This window comes from Euprymna scolopes, chromosome 8, assembly GCF_053919585.1.
Source record: "Euprymna scolopes isolate OS-2025 chromosome 8, ASM5391958v1, whole genome shotgun sequence".
Taxonomy (NCBI): domain Eukaryota; kingdom Metazoa; phylum Mollusca; class Cephalopoda; order Sepiida; family Sepiolidae; genus Euprymna; species Euprymna scolopes.
The window spans coordinates 145,820,220-145,840,842 of NC_136489.1; the positions used below are offsets into that span (position 1 = coordinate 145,820,220).

Below are 20,623 nucleotides of genomic sequence, written 5' to 3' on the forward strand. Positions count from 1 at the left end.
GTGTCATGTCCGATTTGCTGGATGATTTTTGTAAATGTTTTTATGCTTCCAATTCTTTATCTTCAAATATTTATTCATGGGGCTTACTTTAGTTGCTTTTGTTTTACGTCATATCAACCCCTTTTTGAATCATTTAATCTTGAATCTGATCATTTTGGGAAAGGTTTTGTGCCTTAAGGTCTTTATATCTTTAAATATTTATTCATGGTGTTTGTTTTGCTTGATTTGTAGTGGAAAATTGTTGCTTTCATTTTTGGCATTACAAAATATGATTCAGTTTTGCACAGGGAAAGGAAAAAACAATAATATCAATGCTTGGTGCATTTTAGGTCAGGAAGACGGTATTTTTAGACCGTCTAATTTAGTTGCATCAAATTTGTTTTTTTGTTTTTTACTTGTACTAAAGTAACTTAATCAAATTTGAATATTTATCTTTATTTTATAAAATTAAACAATTAAAATTAATCAAAACATTAATTGTAATTTATTTAAAAATAAAACAATTTGTTTTGGTTTAAATTTTTCAAAATTTGCTCCATTCAAAGAAAAATAAAGCAAGAACAGAAAATGTCCAAATTTCTTAAAATAAAAAAAGGGAGAAAAAATGCTTGACTTGCTTACCTCCCTTTGGCTTTCCTCAAACTTAGCAAATGCAATAAGAAGCGTTTCATCAATATTATCTTGACCAAAAAACTCCACTGCTCGTTCATACACTCGTCGTGCACTGTTAATGTAATTGTTCTTTTCTTCAAAACGAGCATATTTTATCCAATTCTTTACTTCCGGATGAATGTAAACAAGTAAGCAAAGTTAAGGCTAAATGAGCTGAATTTCTTGGAAAAAATAAAAATACATTTCGGGGGAATTTTTTTTCTATAATCCAACACAAATACAAAATCACATTTAGTTGTAAATAATATTATCAATTTTATAAACACTTGCAAATAAAAAATTTAAAAAGAAAATTCATAAAAATATGATGATACTCGAAAAACATCAATAAAATTATTTAACAAAAATTTTACTCTAAATAATCTAAGGAATAATTGATAAAATATTTAAATATCGAAAGAATAACTAACTGGATTTTTTAATTCAAAAATATGAAAAATGAAAAAACAAAATGTATGTACAGTTTTGTATCTATTGATAAATAAACTAATCACAATAACATGGATGCAAGTAAATTTCAATAATAAAACAATTTATGTATATCATATATTTATTAAATGATACGTGTTGTAGGTCATAAACTAACAAAGAAGTTCAAGGCTAACAGTATAAGAAAATTATATATATATATATATTTATATATATATGGTAAGAAACAAGTTGGTGTTATCTTATTCCAAATTATCTAAGATACGTCGTATAATTTGGTTTATTCAGATTACTATTCTCATCTTTGTTGTTATATTCTCAACATTTAAGCCAATTCTCCAGACGTGTATTTTTTTATCAAGTTTTTTATAAATGAAGATATTTTATTTGTTTTGAGTTGTTTTATTTATGACAACTGATAATTACAAGTTATGAAATTGATAAGTAGAAAAAATAAACTCCAAAATTGTTTTTAAAAACCTTTAAATTTATTTTTTTTAAAATAAATAATCAGAAAATTTTTTTAAACCAAACAAATAAAAAGGATATATCGTTCATAAACTGCTCTTGCTCTGTCCAATTCTTTGTATCGTAATTCAAAATTAATGTAGGAGTGCCAGGCCTGTTCTTCAGGTTGCCATTCCATCCATCGTTCAAACACTTGACGAGCTCCTGCAGTAAAATAATAATTATATAGCTTGAGAGTATTTCAATACGTTTGCATTTATTTTCATGTTCTTTAGGACCTCAAAGATTACAAAGTTTTCATACATTTCTATGAATTCAATACATAGTTTTTAATTTATGCAAGATCTATTAATGACAATTGGAACATGCGTTAGTTGAATGTCCATCGCACAGAAAATGTTAAGTTATGACTAAAAAGATTGAATAATTTGGTAAAGTTTTATGTTTGCGTATAAATGTCAAATAATATAAATGTCAAATAATAATATAAATGTCAAATAATAATATAACTGTCAAATAATAATATAAATGTCAAATAATAATATAGATGTCAAATAATAATATAAATGTCAAATAATAATATAGATGTCAAATAATAATATAAATGTCAAATAATAATATGTCCAATAATAATATAAATGTCAAATATTAATATAAATGTCAAATAATAATATAGATGTCAAATAATAATATAAATGTCCAATAATAATATAAATGTCAAATATTAATATAAATGTCAAATAATAATATAAATGTCAAATAATAATATAACTGTCAAATAATAATATACATGTCAAATAATAATACAGATGTCAAATAATAATATAAATGTCAAATAATAATATAAATGTCAAATAATAATATAAATGTCAAATAATAATATAAATGTCAAATAATAATATAAATGTCAAATAATAATATAGATGTCAAATAATAATATAAATGTCAAATAATAATATAAATGTCAAATAATAATATAAATGTCAAATAATAATATAGATGTCAAATAATAATATAAATGTCAAATAATAATATGTCCAATAATAATATAAATGTCAAATATTAATATAAATGTCAAATAATAATATAAATGTCAAATAATAATATAAATGTCAAATAATAATATAAATGTCAAATAATAATATGTCCAATAATAATATAAATGTCAAATATTAATATAAATGTCAAATAATAATATAAATGTCAAATAATAATATAAATGTCAAATAATAATATAAATGTCAAATAATAATATAAATGTCAAATAATAATATAAATGTCAAATAATAATATAAATGTCAAATAATAATATAAATGTCAAATAAGCAGCAGAAACATTTATGAACACAAATCGTTCTGCAAATTAAATAACATCAACTCAGCTACAATATTTTTGCCTTATTTGATTGTTTTGTTGTCAATATCACTACAAGATAGCCAATAGGACTTAAACATGGCAGAGTTGTCAGTTCGCAACGTCTGTATCAGCTGTTTACACACCCAACTATTCAGACCCGTAAACACTAATGTCAGCAACGTAGAAATGCGAAAAAGGTTCTAAAGAAGAATGAAGTATTAAAAAAGAATTCAAATTTTGTCTGAACAATAAAGGAGAGAAAAGGGGTAACAGACACAAAAAACGGCATATTAACTTTTACAGTCATTTAATGCTGGCAACTATTTTTCTAAAAAAAAAAAAAAAAATGTTTTACAACATTAGACAGAATTAAGGCATTCATACTATTCCCAAGTTTTATTATCTTTACCATATTCAGTACTCAACCAAAGCTGGGTAAATCTGATGTTATATATTATTACAGTTTCATTCAAAAGAGTACTCAATAGTGAATATACAGATCTGAGTTTAATGAGTTAATAAAATTAACATTAATATGAATGCATTTTTATCTTAAGCAATGCCAGATAGGAACTGTGTGTGTGTGTGTGTGTGTGTGTGTGTATATATATATACATACACACACACACATATATACTGTATCTTTTGGCAGATAAGACAGCCTTAAAGTAAAAAAAATCATCTTTAAAAACCAATGTTTTATAAGATACCGGGTGTTGCAATCTCTAGCCTAGGCCAAACAAACATACAATCTCTAGCCTAGTCCAAACAAACATACAATCTCTAGCCTAGGCCAAACAAACATGGTTTTGTGATTTAGCAGTCATCTTATACAACGATATATGATAAATTTATGAAAATTTGTTCCATTTTTGTATCTTGTTTTATCTGAGTCACCTTATATGCTGAAATACACAGAGTATATATATATATATATATATATATATATATATATATATATACACACACACTAGCAGGCCACATAACATTACCCAGTTATAAAATATGGTTAAATATATTTTAATTTATGCAAACTTTGTATATATTATTATAGAACCAATTCTCTATAGATTACTATATTGTACCTGATATATAGTAGTGATTTCAAAAATTAAAAAATAAATAAAAATATGACTTGAGTGCCATCAGCTAGAATTGAAACCAAAACATATAATCCTCCAGCGTTATTCATTACCATCAGAGCCAAAGCCATACACATATAAAAACTTTTAAAATATTGTTGTTAAAGGTATAAATGTATATTTTTGCATGTGTAGAAGTAACACATTTAGTTGACTGCTAACCAAAAACCAAATTGAATTTGTTTCACAAGTTCAAATCTCCTATATATAGTTTCAAGTCTGTAGACCAAAAATTGACAGACTAGTTTGGTTGAGACCATTCTGCATAAAACAGAGAGAGAGACAAAGTCATATATATATATATATCTATATATCTATAAAAGTGAACATGTGTGTATCTGTCTGTCTGTGGGTCTGTCTGTGTACATTTCCCAACGTAATAACTCTGTCAATTTAAAGTCTACAGACTCAAAATTTGATATACAGGGTACTGAGATTTGGGGAAATCTATGTGATCAGTTTTCGGCCAGTAATTTGGCTGTTAAGGGGTCAAAGTTCAACGATTTTACTTTTGAGAACTCTACCAAACTCCTCCGACAATTTTGAATTTTGAACACATAAACCCATATATAAAAAGATACAACAATTAAGGGTAGATAAATTAATAAATAAATATACTATAAAAATATACTAAAATAATTAAATATATATTAATATAATAATAATAATGAAAAAATTATATTCATAGAATTATTCAATAATAAATAATACTCAAGGATTATTAAGGGGTACACATACATATAAATAAATAAATTATAAGAAAACTACTACTTTCACAAAATATTACTATTACTGCCACCACTATTAATAATAGTAATAAAGTAATAATAATAAATCTAAATAATAATATTAATAATAATAATCATAAAAATAAAAACATATATAAATAATAATGATGAAAAAACTAAAAAACCTGGAGGGAGGGTAGAATTAGATCGATTGTATAATACATAAGTAAAATAAAAATAAGTTTAAGAGAGGGGTTCAATTTAACGTAGCCTGGTAAGAGAAATGGAGAGCTTACGAGGGCCAGGGGTTGTCCGAATATAAACTACTCCATATAGGGTTTTCCAAATTATCGGGGACATATATCACGGTTAGGTCAAGCATATTTGGACCCCCCCCCCCCGGCCCTCATAATCTTTCCATTTCTCTTAATGAGAAGATGCTGTTTAATATCAGGGATAGAACAAATACAAATGTGAATGCATTCTTCAGCTTATTGATTTGATCATGAAAACATCAGTTATCATATAAATTTGATTCTGTATCCACCGCAGTAAACCAAATCCTTAAAAGAAAAAGAAATAACTTGATATTTGTCTTTTGGACATGAGGCATTTCCTTTTAAGTTACAATTTTTTTCATCTTGTTTCTGTAGATTGGTTGTTATGTTGATAAGGAATTTTAAATATTGTCGATAATTTTAATGAAAACTGAACGTTTTAAGGTTAATAAAAAGATACACCAACCAGCAACATTCCCCAACATTTCTTCCATGTAAGTATACTTGTACCAAAACTGATTGGCCCGTGGCAATATGCAGATGGCTCTGTCCCAAATATTACGAGCGTGATTGATCTGTCGATTTCTGTCAAAAGAAAATCACATTTGAATTGGATTTTGTAAGAATTGACGAAACATCAAAAAAAATTTTTTCCCATTTCATTAGTAAATATTAAGTTACAAATATGCAAAACCAAAAATCTGGGAAAGCAGTTGGACACCCATAAAAAGTTTTAAACCATAAATGATGATAAAGATTCTCAAAATTTGCTCAAATAACAATTATTTTTGAAATGTTCTAATGAAGGGACTTAACTCCAGAATCTTGTTTTAGGTTTTCGAATTTTTTAGATGAGGATTAATAATTTACATTATTTGGATTATATGGACTACTATTCTCATTTTTGTTGCCATTTTCATAATATTTCGGCCAATGTAATCACTGACCTTCTTCAGGTGCATCTTTTTGAACTCAGAAACCTATTAGTGAAACTCTGAAATCTATACAGAATTTTAAACCAAACCGTTTATTTAATCCACAGACATAGATTCTCATATTCCATCAGCCATTATCAGCTGAAAATGATAAGCAATTTTTAGTCTAAATTAATATTGCCTTTAGTGGAGTTTGAATTTTTAAGTTCCAGGAGACTGTCAGTTAGAACTGATTTCACCAAATGCCTTTATCCATTGTGCCACAGGTTAGGGATTTCATACAGATTACAAAGTCTGACAAAGATTCCAGCGTCCAAAAAGATGTACTTGAAGAAGGTTGAAGGTTACATTGGCCAAAATGTGAAAATGACAAAAAAGATGAGAATAGTCGTCCGAATAATCCAAATTTATAATTTTAATCTTGCAAAACGTATTCTCAGTTTTCAACATGGTAATTGATGTTTCTGATTGATTTGAAGTATTTTGGGTACTTTCAACTTGTATCAACCTAAGCACGTATTTATATTGTGAACTTGCTCTGGACCTGAATTAAACTCACAACCTACAGATAATGAGAATTCTGGTGTTTAATACATTCCAATCCCCCCTCCACAACAATCTTTTCTTTTACCATTTCATTCTTCCTATATTATAATCTATCTTTAACAAAAGTCAATTTTGCTCTCTTCATTTTTACATTTAAAAGAAAATAAGTATTTACATTTGATAAAAAAGTAAATACTTCCAAACTATTTAAAATCAATCAGAAATATCATCTGTCAGACAGATGCATCAACAAACCTCATTATGTTTATTAAATCTATGTGGTTATCATAATAACTTATTAAACTTATAATAAACAAATCTTTTTAAGAACACCTAATTATTTTGAATTTATGAAGGAATGTGCTCACTTATCTTTTCTACAAGATTTCAACATATGGTAGATGACCGTTTTCTTTACTATTGATATTATGGATTATAAATATTCATATTTAATGCAAGGTTTTCAAAGCAGATACTTTGTATTTATGTCAGCATAGAAAATGAATGGGTGAATACAGATAAAAACAATTGTGCACATAGGAAAAAAATGGTTATGTAAAAATGCAACTGTTTTACTTTTGATTACAGTTGATTTTATAGAAATATTGATCAGACCAAACTCACTCAACCATGTTTGAAATGTCATTGATCGAAGACAAAATGAGGGTGAATTATCTATGCTGGTATGAATATGCACTATATGAAAGCAACATCATCACAAAAATGTGATTCAAGAGGTCTTTTGAAGAGGCCGAGAGAACATTTAAAATCAATGTGCTTGAATACTCTTCAGCATGAGCTCAGAATAGTTAGACTTTGTCTTGACCAAACTTTTGACCGTGTATGGTGGAAGGAGCAATCTCGTGTGTACTGTACTGTGCAGGATAAAGGCAGAAGAAATAAATGTTGTTGCTTTGACATAAGCCTTGTAATTGTCGAAGTTAAGAAAAAATGAAAAGAGACCCTGAAGCGATTGTAATAATGAGAAGAAAACAGGAGAAAAATATGTTTCAGTTTTCAATATTATGTTTTGAATGCTTTTGTTTGTCACAGAACTTGGCAAATATGAATAGCTTCTCATTTCTATTTAACACTTGAAAAGTATTTATTTCAAAAGTGTTTATTTCAAAAGTGTTTATTTCAAAAGTGTTTATTTCAAAAGTGTTTATTTCAAAAGTGTTTATTTCAAAAGTGTTTATTTCAAAAGTGTTTATTTCAAAAGTGTTTATTTCAAAAGTGTTTATTTCAAAAGTGTTTATTTCAAAAGTGCTTATTTCAAAAGTGCTTATTTCAAAAGTGTTTATTTCAAAAGTGTTTATTTCAAAAGTGTTTATTTCAAAAGTGTTTATTTCAAAAGTGTTTATTTCAAAAGTGTTTATTTCAAAAGTGTTTATTTCAAAAGTGTTTATTTCAAAAGTGTTTATTTCAAAAGTGTTTATTTTATTTCATGTTTTGAAATAAAACTAGGTAGATATTATTAAGATTAAAAACTTACTTCATTTCCATTTCAGCATATTTGAGCCAAACTGTAATATTTCGATGGTTGACATCCAATGTTCTCTCCCAAACAGATCGGGCTCTTTAGAAAAGAGAAGATAATGAAACAGTAAAATACATTTCAATATATATAATAAAACAAATAATAAAAATTCAACTCTCAAACCTTTATGTAACTAGCAGATATTTGCATGTATAATTCCCGAGATGTGTAATCAGCATTATTATAATAACTATTAGTTTAATGTTTCTCTACATTCTCGTATGTATTATACCGTATGTAAAGCTGTAATATCCAGACTTAAAATGAACGTGGTTATACACAGAAAATGCATTTCAAATTTCAAAACACATAAATGCTGTGAAATGTATGATGTTTGTCTGCAAATCTGCAGCTAATCTAAAAAGCCACCTACAAAGCCATGCACATGCAAAGGATGATAGTGGATAAATCTGAAGAAACTGCAATCATCAAGATGTGAATTATCATGTGTGCATAAGAACAGTGAAATGTGTTTAAGGCATCTAGAACAAGGAAAACTGATAACACACACACACACACACACACACTAACTGACTTCCTATACTACAGACTTGTCCTTTTAGACTCAGAGTGGCAAAGAGTGGAATGGGTTTTGTGCAAAACCTTTTCCTTACTTAAAAAAGCTTCATGCACAAGTGGTACTTGTACAGTTTAATCAAGACATTAAAAAACGAAAATATCGAAAAAAAAAAAAAGCTTATATTGTACGCATCCATTTTGAACTGAAGATCTCAAAAAAAAAATTTTACTTAATTTGATCAAGTATTTTTTTTTACAGCAGAAAAACGTGTTTTTATGACAGCACGTTGAAGGTAGACATCTTGGAACTTTTTGGAATTTTTGTTTGAATTTTTAGAACACGCCACGAGGAGATAACTCAGTTTAAAGCACTGACACTCCCTCCCCATCTTTAATCCTAGCTTTTCTTTCTAAAAATTGAACCTTTTGCTCGGTATCATAACAGTTTTTCGCTGTAAAAAAAACTTGATGAAATTAAGTGAATGTTTTTTGGGGGGAGAATTTCATTCCATAACGGATACGTACAATATAAACTTTTTTCAATATTTTCTTTTAATGTCTTAATTAAACTGTGCAAGTACCACACAGACATTGCTTAAAAAATTATTAGTACAGCAATTGCAATGCTCATCCATCATCATTATGGTTATAAGGAAATACTAGTTGAGAATATTTAATTTAAGAAATTCAAATTCCATTACTTTTGCTAGATTACAAATAATCTTAATATTGTTTTATTTGCCTTTTAGACATTTTTGCCAGCCAAAAAAATAATTATCTTCTTTTGGTTAAATATGAATTTTGTTCTAATTACATTTTTATGTAAAAGAAAATAAACATATTTTTTTATAATTATAGATACTTCTTTTATCATTCACCCCTTATTTGCATCATTCTCCCGCCCCACCCAACCATCTAAAATATTCATATACAAACAAAAAAAGTGCATGGTGACAAGTAAGCAACACCATTACAGTTTTTGTATTACACAGATAAATATAGTCTAATTCAGCATTTTCAAACATTTCTTTGATATCGTTTGTGTTATTATATAGTTGCTTTGTAGGAAGTAAAAAAATAAAAAATTTTTGTTGTTATATTTAAGATTCACAATTCAAACATTAATAATATTGAATTGATTTTTGTTTATTGAACACAGAGATTCTATGAATTTTGCTAAGAGAAACATCTGCATTAAATGAAAATTAAAATGACCAACCTCTGAATTTCCTTTTGTGTTTCTTCCCACTGAGCATATTTGATCCAGTTTGTCATGACCGTTCGGTTCTTACGGATATTGTCCTCAAATGCCTGCAAAAATGGAAATGGTTGACAGAAATCTGAATGAAAAACATATCATAAAATAATAAAAGAACATAGGACTTTAAATTGGAGGAAAATGGTTTGGTAAGTTTCATACAATTTAATATAATCAATAAGATTTGTAATTCTTTCCCAATTGTTTTGTCATCTGTTGTAATCTTAAGTTCTATTTGCTATGAGAACTCAGATGAATGTAGAAACATTTTATTGTCACAATTATAAAAATGATGAAACACTTGGTGTTTCTTTGTTAGAATGGCGAAATTCAAAAATCGAAATATTGAATTTCAAGTAAACCCAATGGTATCCATTTAATTGTCATGTTGCGGTAATGAACATATCCAAAAATTATGTAAAACGATAATTTAGAAAATTAATTATTAATGAAAATAGTTTTCAAAGATAATTTGCAAAAATTAACTTTTGCTAAAAAAGAAATCAAAGAGTTTGAATCATAACAAGGAAGGTAATTATTTTCTGAAAACTTAAAATCTTAGTCCAATTTAACAAAACTCAATTTTTTTTTTTTTAATTTGTTAATTCTGGATAAATAAAAAAAAATTTTTTACATGATGCTGAAAAATAAGATTGTGTGTTATGTGGTTGGTTTCCTTATGCAACGTTGCTTTACGATAATACTTCTTGTAGGTATACATACAACTTTTTAATTACAAGCGTGCTAAACCCATAGATTATTTTAATTAATCGTCTTCCAGTGTTTAATTATTAAGTATCCAAAGTGCACATACTTTTATCCATTTCTTGGCATATTGTGTTTCTGCTCATTTAGCTTAGCACTAAACAGCATCGCTCGAGATGGTGTTGAGGGTAATGAGAGGATGGTTCCTTCCTTAATTTAGCTAAGTTAAATATGTTAGCCTATTCTTCGAAGCTTTTTGGTGGGTGTAGTTATCAATTAATTAGAGGGGTGTCGGTTTTTAGTAAGTATAGTTATTAATTTGTGGTGCATTAGGACTACTTTGTATTCTTTCAACTCTTCCCTTGTTTCACTTATTAATTAAGATATTGGGAGTAAGAGATTATGATTTGTAGTATTACTGGTTATGATCGGATCGCTATTCGTTTTTTTACATCTTATTTAAAACGTAGCCTTCAAAGCCAATTCTACTTTTACATCTAATTTTTCACGATCCTTAAAACTAATAATCCTAAGTTTCTCTGTTAAACATAGGTAACAGGGTGAAGTTAACGAACTACATGTTTTTGCTTTCTTAAGCATTTTCCATTCGACTACAGTTGTTTTGTTCACCTCAATTAACTTCCAGTAGTATACTGAAAATGAGGTGTCCATAGCATATGCTTTATTATTCATGGATAGTGTATGACCATAGAATTTGTTTTTAAAGGTCATTAAGATGCTGCCTATGTAGAATTTCTCTATTTCTGGGTTTTTTACAGTGCATATTTTAGCCTGGATAAAAAAGCAAGGAATAAAATAAATAAATAAATATAACTTAACAATAAAATGGGCAGATAATGTAGTCGCCACCAGAAAAGAAAAAAAAAACATAAAAATTCAAGATAGGGAAGTTAACAGCGATGAAGACATAATATTACTTCAGATCAAAGCCAATTAGGACAATAAACAACCTTAAACGAAACTTATTAGACCAATAAACAACCACCAAGTTAAAATAATACCAATACCCCCTCACTGCTACAGCTTGACCACATGAACTCATATTTTCCCCTCTTCCCTAAGCCCCCCATTCCTACTCCATTCCTTCACCACACCTCCCTCCAAAAAAAGCCCTACTGCTCACATTCACAAAGTATACATCCCACTTTCTTCCAAAGTGGAAACCATACCTAAATATCCTATAAAAAAACGAATGTAATTTTGACTCCTTTCAATATCGCTTTTTTTTGGTCTGATGAGGTGGTCTCTTTGAATTGGAATTTCACTGAAACGTATGCACTTATGTAACCAATAATGCTTGTCTGGATTCAAATCCAGATAAATATGTAGCAAAAAAGATATATATGTAGCAAAAAAGAGACAGAAAAGTGGTATAAAAGTGTTTTGTTAATCATGTGTTTTAGAATTAATTAACAGAATCAAAAACCATAGCAACTGATATTTTATTATGTATTGAAATGGAAGTAAAATCAATTACCTTTCTTTTTTTAAGCCTGTAATCAGCTAGTTCCTCAGGATCAGAGATTTTCTGCTTTGGAGGCTGAAAATTATTTGATACAAAAACATTTAAACATTGTTTTATAGAAAAAGAACGATTAGAAAGATGTGAAAATCCAAAACCTAAAATCTAAAGAGAAACTTCTTTAATAACTAAATTATAAAAATATATACATCAACTTTAACCAGCCACACTTCTATGAGGGAACATTTTATAAAATACTTTTAAATTTATTTTTCATAAGCATTGATTTTATTTATTTTTTTTCACAATTTTAAATTAGAAAATGATTTTTGTGAATAGAAAATTCATAAGTTACAACCAAATTAGTGAGATTCAGGGAATACTTCATGTCATCATCTTCTCTTAGTTATATTTGCAGCTTATTTTGTATAAAATATTTTAATATCCTGGCAACATCTTAACATGGGAATATTTTAATATCCTGGCAACATCTTAACACGGGAACATGTTTGTATTTCAAAAAAATCTTATAAGAATGTATTCTATAACATGTGACATTTGCTTATTACAAAACTTTTTGCCAAATTACAGTATTCCACCAAAAAAGTACTTCACTGAAAAAATAATTTCAGATATATTTACAAAAGTAAAGCAAAAATTAAATCATCTCTTGATGAAATTAACAGAATTTCTTTGACTTTGGACAAATAATGTTCCCTTTCTGCATTTGAGAGGTTATTGGTCTTCAAATGAACTTTGAACAGTGCAGAGTTGTGTTTAGAGTTGTTCCATTTCCTGGTGCATACACAGGTGCAAGAATAATTGAATTGCACAATGTTCTAGATCATTATACAATTTTTAATAAAGTTTTCTAAGTCTTGCAACATTCAGAAGCAAATATAGTTGTTGCTGTCAGGTAATGTGATTTAAACTCACCATCATGCTTCATACATGCATTACAACTCTCAAAAAATGACTCCTTATTTTCCCCACAGGCATTGAAGACAATCATTACAACAGAAATATAGCATTTCACTTTAATCGTTAGCAATTAGCAAATAAACTGAAATACAGGATCAGCTTGATTTGGAAAAACAAACTCATTCAAAATGTAATTGTATGGTGGAATTCAACAGATTATATGCTGAACATAAATTAAGAACAACAAAAAGTTCTTGTAATGTGTGTGGTTGATAAGATTCCCATTTTAACAACTTAATAATGAGGATTTGTTCAAAAAATTATCCAGTTACTGAGTCCATTTGAAAAAAAAAAAAATCACCAAAGAAGCAAGTAAGAAAACTTAACCATATGAATAATAAATACCTACAATTTTAGCTTTAAGGTTATTTCCATCAAAAGCTGTCCAATCTGATATTTCTGACTTTAGTGAAATCCTTCTTACAATTGTTGAACAATTCAGTGAATCAATGGAAACAAGATTTTCATCCTATCTAAATGATAAAAAACTTGTCTATTTTTCTAGATCCAATATTCAAATTTAAATTTAAGAAAAAATGTCATGGAAAACACCATTAAGAATTGGATTCTACTTCTACTTTCTGCTGATATTAATGAAGCAGAACACTTCAAGTTCTATTGAGGGTCAAGAAGATCAAAGTGAAAGTAAAATTGTATCTCTTTCAAGCCTGTTTGATGAATTAGCTTCGAATAAGCCCAGAGTAATAAATCCAAACTTTGAACAGGTATCGGCAGAGTTAAACCTGGAGATTGCAGCTGCAAGTACAATAGAAATACAAGCAGCACAAAAAACTTGATTTTTATATAGCTTCACCACTACTCGCAAGAAGTAATGATCCATTTCAGTGATAGAAAAAAGGTACAGGAGACCTTACCACTATTCGAATTTCAATCAATTTCACATAAGAATTGTCAACAATGGTCAACAATTGAAAGAAAAACTCACCGGTGGCACCAATTCTAATTCTCGTTCTTTGGCCTCTCGAAGAAGTTGCTCAGCTGTGATCTGCACAGGGGCAGGCATTTTGTTCTTAACCTGAAATGGCAAAACAAAAACAATTAGTAGAATGGTTATAAAATGTAATGATAAAGAAAGGGGGGGGGAGGCTATTAACCTCTGAAACAAATCATTACTAGAAAATCTTTAGGTCATTTATTTAGTTAATGAGTTAAATAAGTCTATTTCACACAAAAAGTTGCTAAGTTTTTATACCATACTAGCAGGGAGACCTGACGTTGCCCGGGAGTGAATGATAATCAATTAATATTTCACATTCCTATATTTTTATTGCCATCGAAATCCATGAAATGGTTATCTTTCAGATGCAAGGTTCCTTGTTTACTTGCGATTGTAACGATGTAAGATTCCGTTGTACGGAAGACCAAATCGGCCATAATTTAAATATTTAAATTTATTTACTGAATTTAAATATTTAAATTGATATACTGTTTAAATGATAATATACGTCTACGATGTTTTTATTGGCGCTTTTCTTCGTATTTTTTAATAACATTTTTTTGCACCATTTACAAGTTTTTTTTTTTACAAATACTTTTTTTAATACCGTAATAGTAAAATTATTTTAGTAAAATTCTTTATTGGATACGTTTTTTTTATGAAGTTTAAGTAAAAAAAGTTCACTTTTTTTATTATTAAAAATACATTTCATGAAAACACTCATTATAAAATGTTCACGTTGTTTAATTAAAAGTTCTCAATTTTAATCTAATAGTTTTATAATTTTGTTATTTTGTTACAAATTTCTAATAAAGATTATTTTAATTTTAACGGTAATTTGGTTTTCATTATAAACTCCGTCATGTTAAAGGCTTGAAAATCACTTTAAATCAATTTTAATATTAAAAAAAAAAAGAGAAATCAACAGGAAAAAAATCTCGTGTGAAAACATTACGAGATACTTTTTCCGTATAATTAATAAATGTATCTTTATTTTACTATTACAGTATTAAAAAAATTATTTGTAAAAAGAACTTGTAAATGGTGCAAAAAAATGTTATTAAAAATACGAAGAAAAGCGCCAATAAAAACATCATAGACATTTTGGCCGATTTAGTCTTCCGTACAACGGAATCTTACATCGTTAAAACCGCAAGTAAACAATGAACCTTGCATCTGAAAGATAACCCATGAAATCGACCAAGAGGAAGCGTCACATGCCTCCATGCAGTAACTTGGTCAGAAATATATGTTATTCATCATTGCACTCTAGAGAACCTACTGTTTCTTTTATAAAATTATTTTATATAAACTTTTTTCCAGTTAACAAAAAAAAAAAATTAAGAAATTTATGTGTGGGGTTTGAACCTACAGACCACGTCATGCAAAAAAAAAAGAGAAGAAAACATAAATTTTCAAGTCTTCATTTACAGTTAATGAAAAAAAATTCAAACTTTTCATACAGAGTTTGAACCATGTCATGCACAAAAAAAAATACATGCTCTCAACTTACGCATAGTAGAAGTTTCACTGCCTGTTGTTCTATCATTTTTGCTAAGTGACGACATGGAAAAAATGTCTTTACCGATGATAGATAAAATAACGGTTTCGATTATCGGTCATTATCGGGGGTATTCTGAGACAAAACTTAACTAAGATCACTCCCAGACCTATACACTACTAAAGTTCTTAAATTTTAAAGAAAATCTGTTCAGCCATTTCAGAGTTTATAAGGAACGAACTCACACAAAGTTGCATTTATATATATATATATATATATATATATATATATATATATATTCAATATCTGAAGAAATGAAACTTCAATAATATTAAATTTGCCCCAAAATCTCCATTTATTTTCTAATCAATATTTTTTATTTAGCAGATACTTATCCAATTTAATTATCCCATTTTTTTTATTTTTTTTAAGATCACCACTTATCAAGGCCCAGACCCACTCAGGGATAAGGGTTATTGCGTGTACAGTAATCAATGGGATAGTATCGTAGTAATCATTAGTATTGGAGATTTGATAGCTTGTCTTACTTCAGGGGGTGGTTTGTCAGGAATTTGTTTATGTTGGACTTAAGACATCCAAGTTGTAGTCAGGTGGGAAACAGGCAAACGGAATAGAGTTCCACAGTCGTGCACTTCTGAGAAAGAAGCTCTGCTCATGGAATCTACGTTTCGATTTAGGCATAGATAAAGAGTGGGGAAAATTAATAACAGTAGTTTCAGCTAGACGGGTGTTTTTCATGAAAGGTTGGCGAGGGGCGACCAGAGATTGGAGCTCAGACGAGTACTTGCCATGGAAATAACAATAAAAAAAAGACAGGCTTGCAATGTCTCTTCTGTAAGAGAGAGGCTGCAGGGAAGAGAAAAGAGCATCTCCCACTAAGCCATGAAGTCTATTTTATATTCTGTCATGGCAGGATAGGCTGTTTTTAGCAGCTCCTGCCCAGATGTGGCAGCAGTACTCCATCCTTGGACGTACTTGGCTTTTATACAGAAAGAGAACTGCATCAGTAAGGAGATATCTTCTGGAGCGGTAGAAGGATCTCACCATTTTCCCAGCGTCCTTGGCAACAGACCAGATGTACGTGTTCCATTTTAGATCAGGAGTAAAGGTCAGACCCAGAAGCTTGTCAAAACATGGTGCCTCCTCAAGACGAGAGCCATCCATTTCAATTGATGCCAGATGGGGATCAGAGCATTGATGATGTAAAGATAGAACCTTGGTTTTGGATGCATTAAAAGTAACCAGCCATCTCTTTCCTCACTGTACTATGCGCTCAAGATCAGAGAAGAGAGAATCAGAGAGGACTTTGTCATTTACAGCCTTTGATGTGTTACCATAGATGGTCGTGTCATCAGCATAGATGTCAACGAATGATTTAAGTATGTGTTTTGGGAAATCATTGATGTAGATCAGGAAGAGAGTTGGGCCCAGGAAGGACCCCTGAGGGACTTCAGCATTAATACTCTGGGCCTCTAATTTCTACCCATTAACCACTACTCTTATGAGCCTATCGGAGAGAAATGATTTAATAATTGAGAAAACATTTCCAGTTATACCGTAGCTGGAAATTTTGTGAAGAAGGCCCTTATGCCATACCTTATTGAAAGCCTTTGATATGTCAAGAGCAATTATACTAGAAAGGAAGCCTTTGTTGAGAGATTCACTAATCCTATGAGATATGCTGTAGATCTAGCAGAATGGAAATCATATTGCATGTCACTAAGAAGGTTATTTCTGCTGAGGTGGTTGACTACTTCTCTATTTAATATGGATTCCAGCAGCTTACTCATGACACACAGGAGACATTGGTCTGTACTGAGAGGGAGATGACTTATCACTTGAATTCTTAAATATAGGGCATACTGATGAGGTTTTCCAGGGTGTGGAGAAGCACTTTTCCTTAAGGCAATTCTTAAACAGCTTTGTAAGTATGGACGCTAGTTCAGGTTGAAGTTTTTTGAGTACTATAGTACTGGAATTGGAATACCGTCAGGGCCAGTTGCTTTACTGGAATCAAGGTTCTTGATTTGCTTGGCAACATCACTCACAGATATTTGTATGTTGCATAGCGTGTTGTCTGTTATAGGAGGAAATACAGGGAGTTGATGGCCTTCGTCGCAAAGGGTAGAATTAGCTGCAAAGTTCTTGGCAAATAGTTTAGCCTTGTCTGATGCTGATAAGATAACCTCAGGTCGATTGATGATGGTTTGGATAGAACGCACGCTTCTGTTCAGGATCCTGTTTGCTATTTGCCAAAACTTGTGGGAACCAAGCCGCTGCTCAGCTACTTTGGATTCAACGGACTGAGCATATAGCCCTCTTGCATTTTTTATTACCCTTTTACAGTGGTTGCTGGCATTCCTGAAAGCAGCTTTAGTCTCAGTACATCTATTACGTTGGTAGCTATGGAAAAAGTTATTTCTGTGCACGATGACAGCAGCACATTCAGGGGAGAACCATGGCTGGCTGTTAGGTTTTTGTTGGAATTTTTTGGATGGTATGAATCGGTCTATGCCTACAATTAACCATTCCTTGAACATTTTTAATCATGTGACAGAAACGAACACTTGTTTTCTTCAGATATAGCCACTCTAACCAACCAAATCTGACCAAAGCATTGTACCAGCAGCTGCCAGAAATACAGTATAGAGTGCATCTCTTCACTCAGACATTCATTAGGAGCTTTCTCCCTGACCTTGATGCCAGATGTGATGCTGTGTTTTCCGACCTTTCTTTGCAGATCTTTGTTAGACATTAACGGTACCCATTAATTTTTCCACAACAACAATCTAGCAGATGCCGTAGCAGCCCTTTCACTTTCTCCAGCTCATCTACAATAACTGCCTGTCATCATTAACACTCCTTTCCCCATTGTACTACGTGCTCAACAGATCTATGCATTATCAACATTTACAGCTTGTTCCTATTCCTGCATTTGTCAATGTCCTCTGGCACCTTTTGTCTCTACTAACGTTCTCCCACAGCTCCCATTAATGCCCTCCTGCATCTAGCAACGTCCTCCCCTTTCCAACACTCGCCAACGTCTTCCTGTCGATCTAGCTCTTGGTCACGTTTATAGCCTCTAGTTTGTTTATTTGTTGTTTTGTTTTGTTTGCTTTGTTTTGTTTTGTTTTCTCGATGAAATAAAATGATCTCCATCTTTCAAGCTGTTGATTTGTGTTTTTTTTGTTTTTTTTACACAGGCATCACCACATTATCAAGGCCAAAAGGCCACTCAAGGATAAGGGTTAAAGAGTGTACAGTAGAAATTGGACAATATAGTAATCATTAGTAATGAAAATTCGGTAAATTTGATAACTTATATGGAACGGCTCATCAAGAACTTATTTATGTTAGACTTGAACACAACCATATTGTAGTCAACCGGAAAGCAGGAAAAAGGAAGACAATTCCACAGGCGTGCAGTTCTAAGAAAGAAGCTTTGTTTATGGAATCTACGTTTAGGTTTAGGCACAGATAAAGAGTGGGGGGAATTATTGATAGTGTTCTCAGCTAGACAAGTGTTTCTTGTGAAAATTAGGCGAGGGGGGACCATAGACTGAAGCTCAGTCGAACACTTTCCATGAAAATAACGATACATCAGAGACAAACTCGCAACATTTCTTCTGTGAGATAGAAGTTGCAGGGAAGAGAAAAGGACATCTCCTATGAGGCTACGAAGTCTATTTTGAACTCTATCAAGGCAGGACAAGTCCTTTCTAGCAGCTCCTGACCAGATGTGGCAACAGTATTCCATCCTTGGACGTACCTGGCTCTTATATAAATAGATGCATCACCAGTGAGATATCTACCGGATCGATAGAAAGATCCCACCATTTTTCCAGCGCCCTTGGCAACAGATTTGATGTACGTGTTCCATTTAAGATCAGGAGTAATGGTCAAGCCCAGAAGCTTGTCAAAACTTGAGGCCTCCTGAAGACGAGAGCCATTCATTTCAATTGATGCCAGATGTGGATCAGAATGTTGATGATGTAAAGAGAGAAGCTTGGTTTTAGATGCATTAAAAGTAACCAGCCACTCCTTTCCCCATTGTACTACGTGCTCAAAATCAGAGGAGAGAGAATCAGAGAGAACTTGGTCGTTTACTGTCTTAGATGTGCTACAATAAATGGTAGTGTCGTCAGCATAAATATCTACAAATGATGCAAGGATGTGATTTGGAAGATCATTAATGTAGATCAGGAAAAGAGTTGGGCCCAGGATGGACCCCTGAGGGACACCAGCATTAATACTGTGAGCTTCTGATTTTTGCCCCTCAACTACTACTCTTATGAACCTATTAGAAAGAAATGATTTAATAATTGAGAAGACATTTCCAGCTATACCATAGCTAGAGATCTTGTGAAGTAAACCTTTATGCCATACCCTTCAAAGGCCTTTGATATGTCAAGAGCAATTGCCCTAGAAAGGTTGCCTCCGTCGAGAGATTTGCTAATCCTATGAGATATAACTGTAAGCACATCTGCTGTAGATCTAGCAGAACGGAAACCATATTGAGTGTCACTAAGAAGGTTATTTTTGTTGAGATGGTTGATTACTTCTGTATTTAACACAGATTCCAGCAACTTACTCATGACGCACAGGAGACTTATTGGCCTGTACTGAGAGGGGGATGAGCGATCACCTGAATTCTTAAATACAGGGCATACTGATGAAATTTTCTAGGGAGATGGGAAACTATTCTCCTTAAGACAACGTTTAAACAGTTTTGTAAGTATGGGCGCTAGTTCAGGTTGAAGTTTTTTGAGTACTATAATTGGAATACCGTCAGGGCCAGTTGCTTTACTGGAATCAAGGTTTTTGATTAGCTTAACAACATCACGTACAGATATACGTATATCACATAGCGTGTTTTCTGATACAAGCTGCAAAGTTCTTGGCAAAGAGTTTGGCTTTGTCTGATACTGACGAGATTACCTCAGGTCCATTGATGATAGTTGGGATAGAGCAGACGCTTCTGTTCAGGATTCTGTTTGCTATTTGCCAAAACTGGTGGGAATCATGCCACTGCTCAGCTACTTTGGACTTAACGGATTGAGCATACAACTCTCTTGCGTTCTTTATTACTTACAATGGTTACT

General features: G+C 30.9%; 1 protein-coding gene across 1 annotated transcript in view; it reads right to left on the bottom strand.

Moving 5' to 3' along the window:
* LOC145283814 (crooked neck-like protein 1) overlaps window positions 1-20,623 on the bottom strand; it is a 36,472-nt gene that overhangs the window by 12,790 nt on the left and 3,059 nt on the right. Inside the window, exons 2-8 of the mRNA XM_080132902.1 lie at window positions 13,988-14,077; window positions 12,076-12,138; window positions 9,834-9,925; window positions 8,051-8,134; window positions 5,541-5,659; window positions 1,651-1,773; window positions 622-800 (exon numbers count right to left, since the gene is read on the bottom strand). Coding sequence (XP_079989028.1) covers window positions 622-800; window positions 1,651-1,773; window positions 5,541-5,659; window positions 8,051-8,134; window positions 9,834-9,925; window positions 12,076-12,138; window positions 13,988-14,077 — 750 coding nt within the window. The remainder of the gene's footprint in view (window positions 1-621; window positions 801-1,650; window positions 1,774-5,540; window positions 5,660-8,050; window positions 8,135-9,833; window positions 9,926-12,075; window positions 12,139-13,987; window positions 14,078-20,623) is intronic.